Genomic DNA, 20,073 nt, shown 5'->3' on the forward strand with positions numbered 1-20,073 from the left:
TAATGAGAGAATATAGTAACATCTGTGTGAAGGGAGCATGAGTGGTTAAAACCTTTTGGGCGTAGTTTTCTGATACACGTGATGTTTGCTGTATAGATAGGGTCTTGTAACTAATAAAGCAGAGTTTATTGTACACTCAAACCATGCAGTGTATTTAATTCTCTCCAGCTGATGAGCTCATAACTGATAAACTGACACTTACAGGTGAACAATCTGATTTAGATTCGACATGACCACAGGATTTTATTGACATCTCTCCACTAAGCAGGTTCACTGTAAAGTACTATGGCGCAAAACCAGCTGGTGCAAATGACTTCTGCTCATCGCTACAGCATAAAACACATTTTTTAATACAATTTATACACTGAAGCTAAGTGGAGAAGCAGGTCAGAAAGAAAAGGGTTACACAACCCTCCCTACTGATTAAATGCAATATTACTTCTTATGTGATAGAGGCCTGTGTGTAATATAATCCAGGAAGCCGTCATTCCCAGCATTGAGAACATGACCTGAAACACGAGAGCGGGATTCATAGCCTGATTGTCATACTTCCTGCATTTGCTGTAGCAACACTCCATGGAAACACAAATAAACCAGTTAGAAAACAAAGAATATAAAAGTCAAACTCTTTCGCCAAACAGCAGTGTGTGAGCAGATTTACGTTTCTCTGCTTTATTTGTTTATTATAGGTTCAAAAAAACAAATATAAGATATAAAGATAAATTTAAAAAAGTAACATCAAGAACATACGGCCTAAACAAGTATACTGAACTCGTGAAGGCAAAGGGACATTATACGGCCTGTGTACAGCTCAGTATTGACTGCTTGGTTATGACAGTCCCTATTATCCCTATTTTAGGTTGATGCCAACTATATAAAAGGCAAATAAATGTAAAAAACACAAGGTAATCAAATATGAAAACTATAATGAAAATGACTATATACGTATGTAAAAGTTGTCATGCCGCAGCAGAGGACATGTGATACTGCTGTTACTCTTGTTAGTTAAGCTACGGCTTAGCAAACAAGAGTTGGCTAAGCTACGGATTCTCTGCTACGGCTTCCCTGCTCTATTCAGCATACAATTACAGATAAGCATTCTGGGAAGCGAAGAGAACCTTATTTCAAATATTCTAGGTTCTGGTGACGTTCTTGGGTATTAATTATAATTGTTACCATTAGCATGTTTATATAATCAGTTTGTATCTTAGGTTTCATGGCCCACTGCAGCAGTGTGTACCCTTAAAGCACCTAGAACTGTAAGAAGATTCAGCTGGCAAAATGAGGTATCATTTCTTTAGCTTGAATGCTGAAATAACTAATCCAGTTATTTTATTGTTTTAACCAACATTAAAGCCTGGGGCTCTCAAACATTTTCTTCCAACCCATATAAAAGAATTGTTGCATGTTCTATGGGATTAGTTAGCCATTAAACATCATCTATATACAACCATTTTTATCCTGCATATATTACAGTGGCTAGCGCCGTACCACACTACTAGCAGGATTGCTATGACTGTTCTGAAAAGAGAAGATCGAATACAGCTAGGAACAGTACAAAAGTGATCACCCCAAAGTTCTGGGCTTTCCCTCTGTCACCACCAAGCTGAAAATCAAGTCCACATTGGTTAATAAACATCTAATTTTACATAAGTGACCTTGCCAGGGCTAAACTCCATATGGTCAAGAGAAATGTTATTTTAATCTGCTAGACAGAGCCTGAACTAGAATGGATTTGCATTGTTTAGGATAGATATTGGTTTCTTAATATGACCAATGCACTAAAAACACAAGTCCAAGAGCAAACAGAACACTAATAACACAGTATAGTATGTTAGTGGAAATATTTCAGATAAGTGGCCTCTTGGGAAATACAGTAAGTGTTAGCGACCCAAATGACAAAGCTACGGTAGTTTAATTTTCCCACACTGTGGTCACACCTACCGAGACTACCTGAAGCAAACGCAGGCTGCAGGGCAGCAGCAAACCCTGGAACCATTTGCTGGTAATAGACGGTATCGGAGCAGACACATGCTGCAGAACCCACAGCTCCGGGCCAGCTGCGAATAGGTCGGGGGAATCCGACCAGGAACACGGGGAGAGTGAAGAGCGCCAGTAACGGCGAGGAGAGCAGAGCGGAGAGGATAATGAGAGTCAGCACCAATGGGAAGAAGATGATGTTCACTGTGATCAGACTGCTCGACAATTTCCGCCTTTGTTTCTTCTCGGTCCAGGACGTCAGCAGAACAGTTATAGCAAACTGCAGCTTAGACACTAACTGACATAACCGATCTCGTAATATGGCAACCTGGGAAAGGTGACAAGGAAAAAAATAAATGATGTGTTATACAATAATGAATACACCTGTGCTCCAGCAAGGAGATGTGGAAAACAAGCACTGTTAGGGGTCCATGAGGACTGGGGAACACTGGAGTATGGTAATCTATCCAGCCTCGTATTTCAGGGGCCCAGACTTATGCAACAATTCGTGAGAGAGGACCGTATTATCCTAGCAGCCAGACTTTCACCTTGTTAAAAAGTACGATGTGATTTTAGTGTGAGGTAACAATTGACCTGTTTTATAACTTCATCTAGGCACCCAGCCTTACTACGGTTATGAATATTTACCACTAATATTGTTATTACCTTTAGGTATGGGACACAGCCAAACTCGCTCACAGCTACAGGCCTATAATTATTTTCTTGTTTAAATGCATTCACTTAGCCAGGGATCTAGATCCAGGGCTGTGGTTAGACGTACATCTAGAGAACCATGTGTCCCTTACAAATGAGGCAATGTATGAGTAATAATATTACTGTTCTATCAGTTGTATTTCTAAACGTTCTGTGGTTTACCTTGTGAAATTAAATTCCAAAAAGAGAAACTTTTAATAGGAAAACCTGGTGGTAAGCAAGGTGTGTGTAACACAGTGACTGCTACTGTACAATGGTACTGATTAAAAGAGAGCTAAAAAATACAATCTTAAGAAAAAGTTGTCAGTCCCCAAGTTGTATGTACTAATAAATAACTGACCTTAGTTTGTAGAATGGAGACAGAGAGGCTGGGAGAAAATTAAAAACAGGGGGTGTGGGGTTATCGTAAGTATACGTTCTTAGACAGGGTGCACAACTCGTACCCTGAATAGTAGTACAGATCTAATTATTCACAAAATAGTTTTCGAAAGTTCCTTGCTGCATGTTCTCATATTTCTACAAATGTCTATGCTGTATTCCAAGTTACTGACTTTAACCAATAAATAATCTGCAATGTGTACATCATTTCTTACACTTCAGTTGTTTATCTACATACATTGCAAACACGGTATTTCCCAGTACATCTTCAATGTACTAGAGATGGGAGAGGACTAGATGGGGATCATTTATCACAATTTCAAAACTTGACCGGCTCACAGTCATAATGGGCTTATACCAGTAACACAGCATTCAACTCTGAGGGAGACACCTACTATGGAGGTCATTCTCTATTCTACTTGGAGCAATTTATACCTGGACTTTACAGTCCAGACAGATCAGAGCATAATATCCTAGTGCTGATCATTCCCCAATCAAATGTACAACTGCTGTAAGACACTAAAAAATGTCAATTTACCACTTTCAAACATGTGAGGAACCCTCTTCTGGAGCTGGCTCTACGGCTTGGTGGCTTCCAGAGACCAGGGCCAGAAGGATTCAATTGTCAGAGTTCAATTGAGACACATATATGTGATCACAGAATTAATGGTTTAGAAGGAAAGATTTGAGTGAGGTCGCGCTTTCTCCAAGTGTGGGATGCACCCACAGAAATGAACCTAAAAGTGTATAAGAGGGAATCCCTACCCTCCCAATAAGTGGTAATGGTATGGAAATAGGTTCTGGGCGCTGGGTAATGTAAAATGGGAATTTTATTATGATGGTACACACATAAATATATTAAATGTAACACACATAAATATAACATGTTCCAGCCGGAACAGAACTTATAATATAATAATGCAAATTGTAAGTATGCACAAATTAGTACATGTAATATGGCAATTAAATCAATTCACATAGATTGATGTACTGATATCGGGATATATATTAGAGTCCCGATTGAAACAATAGACTATTGTTTGCATCGAGAAACAATATGTGTGTAGCATCATAATAAAATTCCCTTTTTATATTACCCAGCGCCCAGAATCTATTTCCATACCATCACAGAATTAATGTGTAGACTAGTAGTCCTGCAGACTAGTATCATGTTTCAGACTTACTAGAAGAAGTCTAATGCCTGTATCCAGCCCAATATTCCACCAGACAGTTGTGTCAAACACGAAGAGCTGTACAATTGATACAAACACCATCTCAAGCATTGCATTCTCTGTGTTCTGCCAGATCTGAGGGAAACAAAATGAGAAGACATGGTGACATTACTGATGAAAAATATCCAGGACCACAAAGATTCCACATTTGTATCACTAGCCACGGAGAGCCACCAGATGCCCTCAGTAATAGGGGGAGGATTGGGGTGTTTAATTATCCCAAACAGATAAAAACATACTTGCCAACTCTCCCGGAATGTTCAGGAGACTCCCGAAATTCGAGTGGTCTCCCGGACTCCCGGGAGAGCTGGCAGGTCTCCCCGCATCCCGCAATTGCGGGACTAAAATGACGAGTTTGGCTGCGCCCACCCCTCTCCCAGATACAACTTGTCTAAAGTAGGCAAGTATGGATATAAATGTCCAATTTCTATCAATCACATTTTTTTGTCTTTTATCTTTTCCTGTATTTATTAAAACACAATCAAACCAAAAAGTATTATTTCCAGATATGTAGTAAGGTGGTAGTAAGGTGATGAATACTAAACAATTAGTGATTGATTTACTTCTTGTGTTCTGTATATTAAAATCCCACAGATCAAACAAATGACTTAACAGCTACAGATGTGGGTCAAAAAGCTCAATTTACAAAGCAAAGCATGACTGTTCAAACTTGCAGTGAAATCACTGATCATGTCTATTTAATGGACACCACAAGAGTTTCTATTTGACTTAGGTCACTGCAACCACATTCATCTATAAACCTTTAGATTTCTATCCACTGTTCCCCATTTCCTTCCCTACTGCAGTGTGTTATAAACCTTAAAAGATACTTTGCAAGTTTGCCAGCTTTCAGCGCACATGTTTGATAAATGCAGAATATATACCTTCTCCCCATTTGTAGCAATCGGGAGCTACTTTGCCACTAATACAATACATACTTAAGTACTGGAGTAGCAAGGGAGCCTTTAAATGCTACAGACAGGCGTGGAATGAATGTGAAGCGCTATGGAACTTGCTGGCGCTATATAAATAAATGTTGTCGATGATGATGATGTTGTGACAGCTCATGGGATAGACACAGCTACTGACCAATCAGGTGCTGCCTTCACTACACTCTCCCATCACTAGCAGTTTCAATGTTCACCCTCCACTCCAATTCTCCAGCAATCTGTATACAGCAGGAACCTCCAGTAATATTAAGGAAACAGTGAGGTTGTGCCTTGGATGACTATCAACTAGTTTCAATACTGTCTAAGAGGTTACGAGACTGCAGGAATATTTACCAGCCCTTTTAGAATATATACTGGAGACAGCAATGGAATAAGTGTTTTGTCAAAAACGCAGTCAGTGTGTAGTCGATTCAGAAACGTTTTGGAAGTAATCTGAATTTAGGCTTTTAAACACATACAGCTTGAGCTCTATATCCTCCAATTCTATTTAAGTTTGATGCACACAAGCATATATTGCTTTAACATATATTACCTATGCATCCTCCAATGTCTTTTCAGTTTCCAATAAACCTCTTTAATGTAAATATACAGTATACAGTCCATAACCAGGCCTTTTTCTACTTGAAGTGGATTGTCTCAAGCATGTTAATATTCCTGATTTATTTACACATTACTGCTTCCCATTCAGCAAAACCCTCAGGTGTTTTTCTGTAGAACAGCCGTGTATTTCTGCAACATTTCAATTATATTCCACTAGAGAATGGAAACATCACAAAGACAAGTGCTCTGTAATATACACACACTTTTAATTATATTTAATCTATTGTTCAACTTGTTTCAGAGGACTTCTCTACCACCCTGGTTGTTATTCATTTAATTTCCACTGTATTTACGTGTTGTATTGAAACTACAGGAAGATTAATTCTATTATATATATGTCAGTGATAATCATACAGTCATCCATACCCCTGGGCAGACCTGGAATTGGTTTTACCCTGCCACTAAATGGTTTGGAATCACAGGAGGGATAGTTAGAAGACGATACCACTACCTGTGGATAAAAACCTAGCCAAAGAGTCAATCCCCTCCACTTAAGAAAAGAATCGGGTACATGAACAAGATGGAATTGGTAAATCTCATTTCATAGAACTTGGGACCCCATGGACTCAACTCAACAACATTCCCTTCCCACTGCCCCAATACCACCCCCACTTAATACTGATACCCAATCTGGGCTTCACACCTTTAGAATCCAACTCACTGCTCGAGAGGTCCCCCCCCTATCATCCCCTTTCCTCCCTTCCCATCACCCTACCCCCCTTCCATCCGATGGTAATCGTATTAACGATTACCACTGCTCCGACACACACTTGCTCTACAAAAAAAAAAAGGACACAAGTGTTAAAAAAACTATGTGACTTTGTGCACCACAATGCTGACCACAAGTCATTTCTAATGAAGAGGTGTCCGGCAGTACAGTTTCTTGTCATCGCCACTTGGATTCCTTTAAATTTAAAGTGGCAATGTCAGGTTAAGTGCTTAAACACTTAACCTGCGGTGGCTTGATATTGCCGCTTTAAATTTAAAGGAATCCAAGTGGCGATGACAAGAAACTGTACTGCCGGACACCTCTTCATTAGAAAGGACTTGCGGTCAGCATTGTGGTGCATCGCGTAGCTGCGGAGCCGCTGTAAAGGTAAGTCTAGCAATAGTCACATAGTTTTTTAACACTCTCGTCTTTTTTGTAGGGCAAGTGGGTGTCTGTTGTTTCAATACCGAAAAACCGTACCCCACCCCTTCCATCACCTTCCTCCCTGATTGTCAAATTAATCAGAAAAGACAACAGAACTGGCCTATTGCGTTTCGCGCTATACAAAGTTAATCACAGGTCTGCTGATCCAGCAGTATATAAACCTGGTCATTAGCATTCACACTTACTTAAGCAGGGTGGCCACAATATTTCAATATAGTCATTAAAATTATAATATCAGCACTCTATTAATAAATAAGACCTTCTTGAAACAGGACGTAAGCAGTGTCCAAAAGAACCCATGAAGAGATTAAACCCATTAGAACTGTGCTATACAATAAACCAATTGAAAACTAAAAAAATGTATATACTACAATAACACTACACAATATATGAAGTGCCAATTTCTATTATTTTTGACACAGATCTGCCGTTTTAGTAATGAGGAAGTCTATCTATATTTTTTATAATGTAACTCCTTCATTGCCTTGGAATTTTAAACTTGAGAAATCAACTTGAAATCCCTCATGAGGTTCTCCAGCTAAGTCAACATTAATACATTCCCTTATCACTTCCTTAAACGTGTGGAAGAATTTTTGAAAGTTATGAAATAAACCAATCATTGCGACATTTGCAGATGTTACTAAATATAACTGACAATGATTGCAAAAAGTAAAAACTAATTAACAGCTTTATTACAGCAAAATTGTATCTTTTTCATACAGGTTATCAACAGAAAAGATGATATTAATTAGAGCTTACTCCTACGGCAGTTATTTTGAACAAAGGCTATGCTACAAAATATTAAGTCTATGGTGTAAATAATGTTGTGAATAATGCCATTTCTTTACATTTTCTGATTTAAAAGGATTTATTGTATTAAATTCAGGATCAAGAACAAATGTTAGTTAATGGAAAAGTGCAAGGGCGCCAATATTGTTGGCCATGACTGTAACAAATATCACAATATCCAACAATGGCCTGCATATAATTACCAAAAATATTGGCCCAATCAACAGCTTGTGCCCCCCCCCCCCCGTTTCCTATTCTCACAATTGCATATTCAGATGATACATTACCATTCTGTAAGCCCTTGTAAGCCCAATGCAGACTGATACAGAGTGCAGGTTATACAGTGAAGTGTCCAGAGAGAGGTAAGCTACCATTGCAAGAGGAGACACTGAAAAGAAAGAAACAAAATACAATTACATTCTGTGTTGTGCTTTTTCTACCAGATGCAACTCAAAACACGTTGTGGATAAACAGGACACAAACACCAACGAAGATTAACAGATGCATTTATGTGAAATTACACTAAAATAACAAAATACTTGTTTTGCTTTTTAATCAAGAGGTTGTGAAGATTTACGTTCTTAGTAAAATGAATTGCTGAATACAACAAGCCAGCATGCTAACATTATTACTGTCATTTGGGGCTAGTGTTTGATTGCTGATAATGTATGATTAGTTATATAGCGCTACCAGTATACACAGCACTTTTCTAAATGACAGAAAAACTTTCAGAATATAGGGGACATCTTTCGTAAGTGTAGCGAGAAGAAATGTAAGTTCCCTGACCTGAAGAGCTTACAATAAAAAAAAAAAAAAGTATAAAATACAAAGATTTTATGTTAACAGGAAAAATATTCAGGATACTAAGGATTTGGTTTACAACATGTTATGCGTCCTTAGGAATAAAGTGCAGAACTGTAGACAGAGATGAAGTCGGCTTTAGTCCACATTCTCTGGCACATAACTAATTCCTATTCACTTCACTGCAAACATGTGATAATGATCTATTGCAATAAGTGAATTAAATGTTGCAATAAAAATGCTTAATCTGTATAGTAAGCGGAATGCCAACTGCCAGGTTACCACGGCAACTAGGAAATGCCCCTGATGAGTGCAGCATGCCCTCCCTCGTATGCTATGCCCTCCTTACAGACCCCTGCACATGAAGCTGGTCAGCTCTTCAGTGCCCCAGCCAGCAGCCATTGCAACTGGTCCCTGGTATTTATACCTCCTATGCTAAAGTGTCTTATAAAGCTGAAACATTACAGTTGCACATTTATCCTCGCAGAAACCCAGCGACATCATAACTGGGGCCTCCTGCCTCTATAAAAGCAAATTGTTCTACACCGGACAACAGGTATAAAGGCTGGGAGCCAGATTTAAGTACTCCACAGCCCCAGCATTGGATGGATGGAGGGAATCAATATTTCAGTGCATACTCTGGGGACACACGTTTTCTTATGGTATAGTCTGCATTGGATACTAACTAAATTCTTGTGTGTATGTATGTTAGTGTGATTTCTGTAGGGACAAGGACTGATGAGAGTGTGTTAGCATTTTATGACTGTACAGCTTTGTATAATATGCTGGTGCTATACAGTGTTCTCCCCAGCTCCTATTTCCCGGCTGTTTGTACTTGCCACCCGGCTCTTGGAGCCCAACAGAATCCTATTATAATAGAATATACCACTGTTTCTCCTATTAGAATAGGCACTGTGTGAGCACTACAGCCAGCAGTGTGTGTTAGATCACTGACCACCAGTCTGACCAGTCCTGGCAGATGTGGGCAATAACCTCCAAAAATGTGCACTATTATTGCAAAGTATTACACTACCCCCACCTGGCTGCTTCTTAATGCCACCCGGCTGGCAAAATTTTCCAGGGAGAACACTGCTATATTAATAAAAGATAATAAGATAAAGGATAATAATAACAATAATAATAACGCTGATATAGAAGGTGTTTGGGGAAACACAGCTAATATATTAAGTGTTTGAGCAGCACATCCCTGGTAAATTCTGCATGGGTGGGGGACACATGGCTGGCAGAATATATATTTAATATTATGAGAGTATTTAAGATGGCACCTAACTAGAGATTATAAATTAAAGTACAACCCTACCTATCCTGGCTAACTGAATATTAAAAGAGCAGATATCTATTTAAGCCATACACATGCAGGCACCGGCTACCCAACACGGCTCCAGTCCACCCGGCTGGTGTTGAGTGAAACAGAGCTTTAAGGACACATACACTTTCAGACACGTTTTTTGTAACAGTACCATTATCTGCACAAGGGGTTGCTGGAGGGAGCAGTGTACGCGGTCACACCTGCTCCCCACCGCTTTGTCCCGCCATACCAGTTCAGCAATGTAATTACATTTGAAAGTCCAATGCTAATCGTTACACTGGTAGAATGATCACAGTGGCCTAGTGGATAGCACTTCTGCCTCACAGCACTAGGGTCATGAGTTTAATTCCCGAGCATGGCCTTATCTGTGTGGAGTTTGTATGTTCTCCCTGTGTTTGCATGGGTTTCCTCCCACACTCCAAAAACATACTGGTAGGTTAAGTGGCTGCTATCAAAATTGACCCTAGTCTCTCCCTCTCTATCTGTCTGTGTGTGAGTGTGTGTCTATATTAGGGAATTTAGACTGTAAGCTTCAATGGGGCAGGGACTGATGTGAATGAGTTCTCTGTACAGCGCTGCGGAATTAGTGGCGCTATATAAATAAATGATGATGATGATTATGATGATGATGCAGTGACGGGAGAAGGAGGACAACATTACAAACTGCCAACTCTGCAAATCAGCTCCTCTTTGGTGGATGACAGATGTCATCAGGAGTTGCCCAGAGAAAAACTGGGAACTTGGGGATAGAACGCCGCTATTAATGTATAAGGTGTGAGCTCTGCACTTTGGACAGCACATCTTTTGCATATATTTTACTTAAAACAGAGCTCGGAAGCCATACACATGGGGGTAGACATTAATACAAGAAAACACAGTACCAAATCATTCATACTGCGTCAAACATGCTTCAATAATGTTACTACTTTGAAGACAGAATACTAATGTAAGTACTGACCCAACGTAAGCAGAATTCTCCTTAAAAAAGCTGCTTTCTGTAATCGGCTTTGCTTCTTCATGAAGACATTTAAGATACGAATGTCATTCTGGAAAAAGGGGTTCCTTATGATCCCAAATATATAAGCACCTTGAATTTCTTTGAAAATCCATAAAAAGGCTAAAAGTATGATGAGGCAATAGCCGACGATGGCCTGAGGACTCTGTAAGGTAAAAGTAGAGTAACAATAGTGATGTAACAGGCTGGACTCCAGTAAGACCAGGATTAGGAAGACACAGTAAAAAACAGGCTCTTTCCAAGTCATCTTCCAGTAGAAGCTGTCACAGTCATTTGAGGACTTCCTGCGTTTCCTCAAATGGTGCTTGAGGGCGATTCCCATCTCTGTTAAATTAAGACTGAGGATGAAGCCAAATCCAGCGATGAATAAAACCAAACCAATAGAGTTTGGAATGAAATAGGCCGATAGAGTTACTCCAGCTGATATGATAAACGTAAGTAGCAACCTGCATAAAACACATTTAAAAATGATTAAACTGTGCATTTTAGAGATTATAAACAAATGGGGGGCGAATAAAAAGAAAAATGCGTGATGTGACTAATGTAAACACAGATCACTAACAGCTAATTCCAGGGAATCCCGCTCACTCTTTTCATGATGTGAGTGGGTGGATTAATCTGTGTGATATCAATGATACTATGTAATGCTGGCCACACATGAGACTGGACAACTGACCTGATATCACTGTGTATGCAGCCACAAAACGAGCGCTATGTCCGATACTTATTTAATTGAAATAAAGAAAAATATTGGAAATGATGGAATGTGCAACTAAAAGATAAGATCCCTCAGCCTACGTGAGTAGTCATCTTCTGATCTCGCTCTCCGGCCCTAAATTAAGCCAGATGAGATCCAGTTATTCAGCATGAGCACTGAACAGCCAGATCCTGGCCAATACGCCCTCCCTAACTGAGTGTCCAACTAAACTCTGGGCAGCCTGGCCTTGTATTTTGTGCACATATAAAATCATGTATCCCAATAGGCATCACATTTTAAAACCAATACGCACCGAAAAGCTTGGTTAGAGTTACGTAATGAATCAAGATCAAAAAAAGCTTTTGCCATCTTCTCCGCAGGTTTTTGTCTACACTGATCTGGTCTTTGAACACCTGCTTTACAGCTTCACAAATGTACCACTCCTGTCAAACTCCTCCCCACCTGCAAATGACCACTAAATGGGTACACAAACCGCTTTCTTTAAGTAGGTACCCCCATGCTGCACGTTGATAACGTCTCCAGAACAGAAAGATGCTGGAAGACTTATCCAGTTCTGCAGATTTAGACAGTTAGACCGTCAGGTCTGTTGTGAATGTGGCACTTTATATTATTAGTCAAAGCTCCTGTCCAATTAAAAGCCACATAAACTACACACCTCCAACGCTAGCAAGGATCTCCTGTGTAGTAGTTCTGCCATGCAGCTGTCTCCTCCCCCAGCTGTCAAACACTGCACTCTGGTGGTTAATACCAGGTAACTGAAAAGCACTACACAGAGGAGGGGTATGGTGGTAACTAAACAATAAGGGACAACCCCCTTTAGGTTTTATTTTTAAAACTGGGACAAGTTATAAGGCTCTTGTGATCTAGGACAATATCCTTTATAACAAGTTTAAATAGTATTAATACACTATTAAAAGAAAATGAAGTGTACCGTAAATTACTGGACATCGGTGATCCTCCCAAGACAAACTCCAGCGTCTGCTCCATTCCCCAAAGGACTAGCGCATCAAGAGGTGGCAAGATGCCCAAAGCCCAAAGAAAAGGCAGGAACAAAAATACTACATGCAAGACTTTGCTGGCCCAATCTAAGGCTGGCACAGGCGTGACAAACCTACACAGAAAAAAAAGCGGTTTACAAATTATATTTAAAGCACAGAGGACTATTTTGAAAAACTTTTCACATATGTAGACAGTAAGGCTTGTGCAGATGATGCATGTGTTGTCTGCACACTTGCACTGATACATGAGCATGAATACTACTGTAAGTAAGGCCATGCCAACCTTATAAATAAATGTGATGTGTATACATGTGTGATGTGTATACAGTATATATAGACAATAGATATTCTGGAATCTCCCCTTATTAAAATTCTGTGTTCACCCTTTTAATAGTAAGACAGGTGTGTTTTTTGCAACATTAATAACCATACCTGCCAACTCTCCCGGAATATCCGGGAGACTCCCGAAATCTGGGTCAGACTCCCAGGAGAGAGGGCAATTTTCCCGATTCCTGACCAGCTGTGGAAAAGTAAATGGAGGGGCGGGGCTTATTGGTGTCATGGACGAGTCATTGTGGCCCCGCCCCCTAGTTTTGTTGGTCAAAAAGGGTGGTGACAGCATTGGGGGCAGGGCTAACGGTGCAATTCTTCGAGCCCCGCCTCCACCCACCTGCCCCCCGGACCTCCTGGGACATAAGCTGCCAATGTTGGCAACTATGTTAATAACTCTCCAATATTTTACCCAGTCAAGTCTTGAGGGGAACTGTGTGAACTCTAATTCTCTCTACACTTGCGGATGCATTAATGTGGAACTACCTTTCGCTGCAATAGATTATCTGGAAAATGCTACTTCACCTGTCAAAATAAGGAACTTGTTTGCTCAGTTCTTAGCATATGATCTAAATTACCACATATATCAAAGAAACCATAACAAAAACTGCACCAATTATTTTTGACTGTCATAAAAACTGGAGTGGATTCATATAAAATGTCAGAACAGATCAGTGTTGGCTAACCTGTGACACTCCAGGTGTTGTGCAACTACAAGTCCCAGCATGCTTTGCCAATATATAGCAGCATATTTCTGGAAGGGTATGCTGGGACTTGTAGTTTCACAACACCTGGAGTGTCACCGATTAGCCAACACTGGAATATATGCTTAAAGCTATGACCACAAGTTCATTTTTAGGGCATGCCAGGCCCACTGAATTATACCACCATGCCATAGTTGACATTATTGTGAGCAGGCAACAAGTACACCTTAACTTGACTAGAAAGTCAATTTATAAGCTATGGCACCAACGTGGCTTTATTCCCCAAAAAAGACTGCAGAACGCACACAAGTCTCCGAGACGCCTACATTTCTTCTTCGATGCAACTCATGAAAAACAGTTAAAGAAACAGATCAAATGAAACACATACAAAAGGCTGTAAAGATTACCTGTGTGCAAGGTCAACGGCAATGAAAGCAAATATATAGATGGGCCTCAGTAGGGCTGTAATTTCATATGTGTCTTGGGCATGGAAAGTAGCAGTCTCTGTAGCCGAGTTGACTATTAACGAATATTCACCTATACAAAGCGTTACCCAACCAAATACAAATATCATAACTGTTCCTCCTATGTTGCCATATAACAAGTCTAATCTGTATGGTAACAAATACCACGTGCCCAGCCCACACAAAACCCCTGCAAGGATGGAATGAAATATTGTGTTTGCTATAAACTTCTTGCCCGGTATTATGAATTTCACAGTTTCTGAGCCCAGGCAGCTAGAAAAGTCAAAATCATCTTCATCTGTGAGGGTGCTTTGGTTCTGAAGTCTTTCTACGGTGGATGTTTTCCTGCGGGCATATTGATTTAAAAGTTGAATGACAAAGGAAGCCACAAGCATTAGTCCTCCAGAGAGCGTGGCGGCATAATAGTCTTCTAAGATTCTCACTTCGCACAGCACCGTTCCCACACCGCCTAAGACCCATGGCGTCAGAAATAGGATTACTTGGTTGATGTATATGTAAGGAGGAGCGCTGTAACCCAATTTGAATCGGGGGCCACCGAGGACGGTTTGTGGGAAGCGTTTCCAAAAAAATTCCTGCTTGTAATCATTTAGTAAAGGAACATCAGGACCCATTCTTCTTAATCACAGTTCTGAGGTTGATTTCATTTTTTTTGCAGTGAAACAATGATATCTAAAAACAGTAGCATAAACATAATAAGACACGGGAATGATTGGAACAGGAAAATAAATAGCAGCAGTTTCAAAATGTAATATAATAAATGCATAGTAAAGAAAACGAAGATAGAATACCAGAAGTAATGTGCTGAAACTGTTAATTTCATTGTGCCGACTTCTCCTAAACGAAGAGCCAAAACAAGCTAACACGACAAATGCAACAGGTAAGGAAGTCCCTAGCTAGGGGAACATTAGATCTTCTGGGAATATGCGAGATCTATAAACACATGAATTGACTTAGTATTTACCGGCCAAACAAATGGACTTTCTTCTCTCATTTGCATCACACGTTGTGGATTTCCTGTCAAAAGAAGGAGGATTAAAATCAAAACACTATTTGATCACATTAAATATATGTCTAAGAGGGGTAAGCTACATAAAAAAAAAGAGAAAATATGAATGCAAATGTGTAAGGCCAGTACAAATTTCAATTCACAAGCACGAAAAGAAAATTAGAATAAAAAAAAGCATACCTTTAGTTTACGCACAACAACTTAGTACATGACATAAAATATGTTCTTTTCAAGTCAAATGTATTGTTTTCTAAGTATTTAAAAGCATTTAAACAAAAACTTTCCCCCTTTCTCTGCAAAGACAAATTTTGGCTTCACGTTTCAGAAACTTTTGTCTCTCTCACTGCGTTCCCCTAGTAATTGTAAACTGAAGACCTAGCAACCTCAAACACTGACACCCTACACCAGGCATTCAGGTGACAAGTGTGTGAGTCATAACACACAGGCAAATTTAGCACTAGTAAATACAGGCAGGTCTGTAAGGTCAATTGGATTTTTAGAGTCACTTTATCTCCATAATATTCCTTTGGTCATTTGGCTAGACGGACACAGAAGACAACTTATGTGATTAAATCTTCATTAATTCATACTTCCCAACTGTCCCGATTTTGGCAGGACAGTCCTAAGTTGTAGACCTCCAAAGGGGCTGGGCTTATTCAAAAATGGACGGGGTTTCGTCCAAAAGTGGGAGCTTTGGGGAGGATCTGGGCAAGGTTTGGCCAGATCGGGGGCCAGGGGCTTATTTTGTAGCAATTCTACAAATCTCAGTGTTGGGGGCTAGAATTCATCAATACAACATAACGATAGTGGTTAGCTTTCCTCTTTGTACAACAGTACTACCTCTTTATAACGCCATCTTAAAACACAGGCTAAAATTGGTATCATAAAAACGGTGACATATAATGTAATAAATACATTTTTATTTAAAGAAAGGTGACAAAATGAAGAGGCGAGAGCTATCTAAAGAGGTTAGCAGTGTCCTACAATTTTCTCTCCTTTGTACAGGTTGCCAGTGGCAATCAGGTAGAAGCACTCAGTAAAAAGGGAAGAAACAAATACAAGGGTAAACAACTACAAAAATGGAAATTTGCAAGATTAAATCTGCACTACCACCTACTGAAAATATTTTACTAAGGTACCCCTATAATAGGAGCCCCATGGGCTGCAACCAATGTTCCTGGGGTTCCTCACTTTGTCTTACAGACCTGACCCAAAAAAATCTAGACAGACAGTACATCCATGCAGAAATAAGCACAAATAGCATTTGTGCTGCAAGAACCTCACTTTCATAAAATATATTTTTTGCCTCTACAAGAGCTTTGCAAAGCAGTCAGGTTTCACCTGCTGACATCTCCAGCTACATTCACACTACAATAAAAATAATGCAGACAACGTTGACAGCAACTTATTACTAATATGTTCTATATATCTGAGTGTGCACCGTCCTGACTCACTGTCATATTAATCATTTTGAAAGTTTTCGGTGACGGAAAACATAGTTGTAATGAAAACACACCTACATGTAAAGATCACCGCTAAACAGCAACTGGTTTTGTTTTGAAGCTGAATATCTTGTATTATACAAACCAATGTAACCCTACCTAGTCCTCTGTTTTTAAAGAGTCAAAGAACTTCTTGGGCGACTTCTAATATCTATAGATTTCTTTTTTGTGTGCAATACTATCCAATTGTCGGCAATGTGGCGAACGAACATCATTCCGCGCACATTGCTGGCAATTCTGGTACAAATCTCAGCTCATTTTCCCCTCGCACCTCCATGGGGTGTGAGGAAAATCTATCGGAGATTTCTGTCAAATCTCCACCGTGAGGTGTCTCACAAACGTCCCGGAGACACCTCACGACTAATTGAATTTCCCATGAGTCTTTAAAATGACAGTTATATATCCTCATGGCTTTGGGGGAAGGTGATCATTTTACACCAAAGTGCATGAGACAATGAAAATCATTATGATATGTATGATTGGCTGGGAACCTTAGCAGCCAGGTCAGTGGAATCACATTACATATACATAGCAAAGTAACAGAAACACAATTTTTTTTTTGCATGAACAGTGTCATAGTTACTTAATTATGTATTTTTCATTCCCAAACATCACTGATAAAGTACTCACTGGCTTCATCCTGCACTTGGGTACCAGCAAAAAAACCAGATTGTTGACTATCTACTATGTTTGCACAGGGCCGTAACTAGGGCTGTGCGACCGCCCAGGGCGCAACGCTGAAGGGGGGTGCAATTTAGGAATATTTTAGGTTAATTTGGTTAAAATTGAGGGCTAGGGGGGCAGCATTTGTCTTTCTGGCCCAGGGCACTAGAATTCTAAGTTACGGCATGGTAGTCAGGGGCTGGCTGGGCTAGGGGGCATTTGCCCACCGGGCCGGTCTCTTAGTGGGCTACCTTGGCCAGAGTCCCCTGGGCTACCTGCATTTTTTTATACCTTTAAAGTGTTCATATGAAGCTGCTCCACCTCATCCTCCCATAGCTAACATTTGCCAGCCAGCTCCTGATAGTAGTTTAGATCATAATAAACAATAAGATTACAGATCAGGAGGCAACATGGACAAATGACACAAACATCAACGCAATCTTAGCTTGTAGCCTTGAATTAAATCCCTGCTGTCATCCATGTAAGGTGTGCAATGGAACTATTCAGTCTGTAGTATAAATCAGAATTAATGCATATTGTATAGCCCTCCATCATAACACCTTGTTACACCACGTACAGCAACATGCTGCAGATCTCTCCAGCACACATAAGGTTAAACGAGGATAGTGATGGCGGCCTGGCCCCTCTCCCCGCTCCCGTACAGGTATCACTAGGACTCTCCATCGTCTTCCCCCCTCATCCTGCACTCACCCGCCCCCCTCATCTAGCGGGCCGAGGCGCTCATCAGGCTGCTCCCAGCCCCGGTGGTGCGGACACAGGATACATGGGGGTCTTCTCCTCCTCCTCCCGATCCCCCCATCTGCGCGCTCCCGTGCGGTGTGCGCGCCCCCGGCTGTGCTCGTGACAGAGACTCCATTACACACAGCACATACAGCCATTACCACAGATCAATAGTGACCCTGTGTGTAAGACACCAATACCTAGAGGCAGACAACCAACAGAGGTGCAGGGCATGCTGGGACTTGTCGTTCCACCACAACTGGCAGGCCAGAAGCCCCTGAACTTTGGTTAAATGGCAGATTATTCACAGCTGCTTCTCAAACCCCCCATGGGGAATGGATAAATAAATAAATATATAATACATATATGTAAATATATAATATATATATATATATATATATCTATATATATATATATATATATCTATATATATGTAAATATATAATACATATATGTAAATATAATATATATATATATATATATATATATATATATATATATATATATATAATACATATATATATATAATATATATATATATATATATATATTACATATATATATATATATATATATATATAATACATATATATATATATATATATTACATATATATATATATATATATATATATATATATTACATATATACATACATAAAATCCCCAGCAGAATAAAGTGGCTCCTGACTGAATCAAGCAGAGGCAAATGTAGGGGGGCTGTAGTTGCCGGGAATCCCCCTTTAGACAAGAAGTTAGATAATGGCTGTTTAAACTATAAAGACAAAAACGTTTTGTCTTTCTAGCACTATTGTTTATAGCACTTCCTCCTCTATTTACTTGGCAATACCATAGTTGTCAACTGTTTCTGATTTCCAGGAACAGTTCCAGGATTTAAGGATTTGTTTCTGAAAAATGTTACCCCTACAAATTTCTGTACTGTCTTTCAGTACACCCAGTATAATTGATCTTATGCCGAGATGGACACATGCTGAACATAATTTAATCTAAGGGGCATATTCAATTGTTGGCGTTTTCCGCCGCTGAAAAAGTATTACCGTTAATACTAAGCCGGATTTCAGCTCGCAGCTCCCTGAAATGCGAGCTAAAATCCAGCGAGAAAGGTACCGTAATAGCGATATTTACGCGCACTATTAATGTAATGATGGTAATAGTGCGCGCACCGCGTTACTTTAGGCAACAACACCAACAATTGAATATGTCCCCAAGAAAAGCTACCATAAAAAGAGGCTACTCACGCTAATTGCTCTCGTCTGAGGTATCTCAGGACAGCATATCCACCAGGTTTACATCAGGCAGTGGCGGATCCAGGGGGGGGGCGATCAGGGCTTGCTGCGGGCGGCTGCACACTGTGCAGGTCCGTTCAGCAGTGACAGTGTGCTGCCCGGCTGCTCTGATTGTGTTTTAAACACAATCAGAGCAGCGGGGCAGCACACTGTCACTGCCGAGCGGACCTGTACATACTGTGCAGCCGCCGGCAGCCTTAGAAATTAGAAAGGGGGCGGGGCCTAAATCGCGCCCCCTAAAATCGCCCGGGGTATAGCAAAAGTCTGGATCCGCTCCTGACATCAGGCATACATACACCCACATATGCATACACGTTACCAGTTCATAAGCACAAGAAAAGTTTGTTTGAAAGCGAAAAACACATTTGTTTTTAGGCCTGATATAATACAGCAGATATAATATTCCTGCTAACGTAGGAGTAAAAGTAGCAAAAAATATTTCTAAAATACACCCACAAAATCATATAATGATATAAGAACAATGTAGAAGGCACCTGTCAGCTTCAGAGGTGAATCCGCAATCAGTCAATTAGAAGCGGCTAGCTAGTGCTAGTGGCCATCATTGTGGATTTGCACCTGTCCTCTAGAAGATGCAAATGATATGGCTCCTGACAGATGTATATGTGTCTCCATGCAGGTTTGCCTTAGCTGTATTTGCGCCAACATGCCCTTACTGTAC

At 40.2% G+C, this 20,073-nt stretch overlaps 1 protein-coding gene across 1 annotated transcript in view; it reads right to left on the reverse strand.

Moving 5' to 3' along the window:
• The window catches only part of PCNX4 (pecanex 4), a 26,292-nt gene extending 8,078 nt beyond the window's left edge, over positions 1-18,214 (reverse strand). Inside the window, 8 exon segments of the mRNA XM_075192954.1 lie at positions 1,928-2,308; positions 4,257-4,379; positions 8,084-8,184; positions 10,886-11,388; positions 12,592-12,771; positions 14,100-14,846; positions 15,139-15,191; positions 18,060-18,214. Coding sequence (XP_075049055.1) covers positions 1,928-2,308; positions 4,257-4,379; positions 8,084-8,184; positions 10,886-11,388; positions 12,592-12,771; positions 14,100-14,788 — 1,977 coding nt within the window. The 5' untranslated portion in view covers positions 14,789-14,846; positions 15,139-15,191; positions 18,060-18,214.
• Positions 18,215-20,073: the final 1,859 nt, after the last annotated feature.

The sequence above is a fragment of the Mixophyes fleayi genome, chromosome 12, assembly GCF_038048845.1.
Source record: "Mixophyes fleayi isolate aMixFle1 chromosome 12, aMixFle1.hap1, whole genome shotgun sequence".
Classification (NCBI taxonomy): Eukaryota; Metazoa; Chordata; class Amphibia; order Anura; family Limnodynastidae; genus Mixophyes; species Mixophyes fleayi.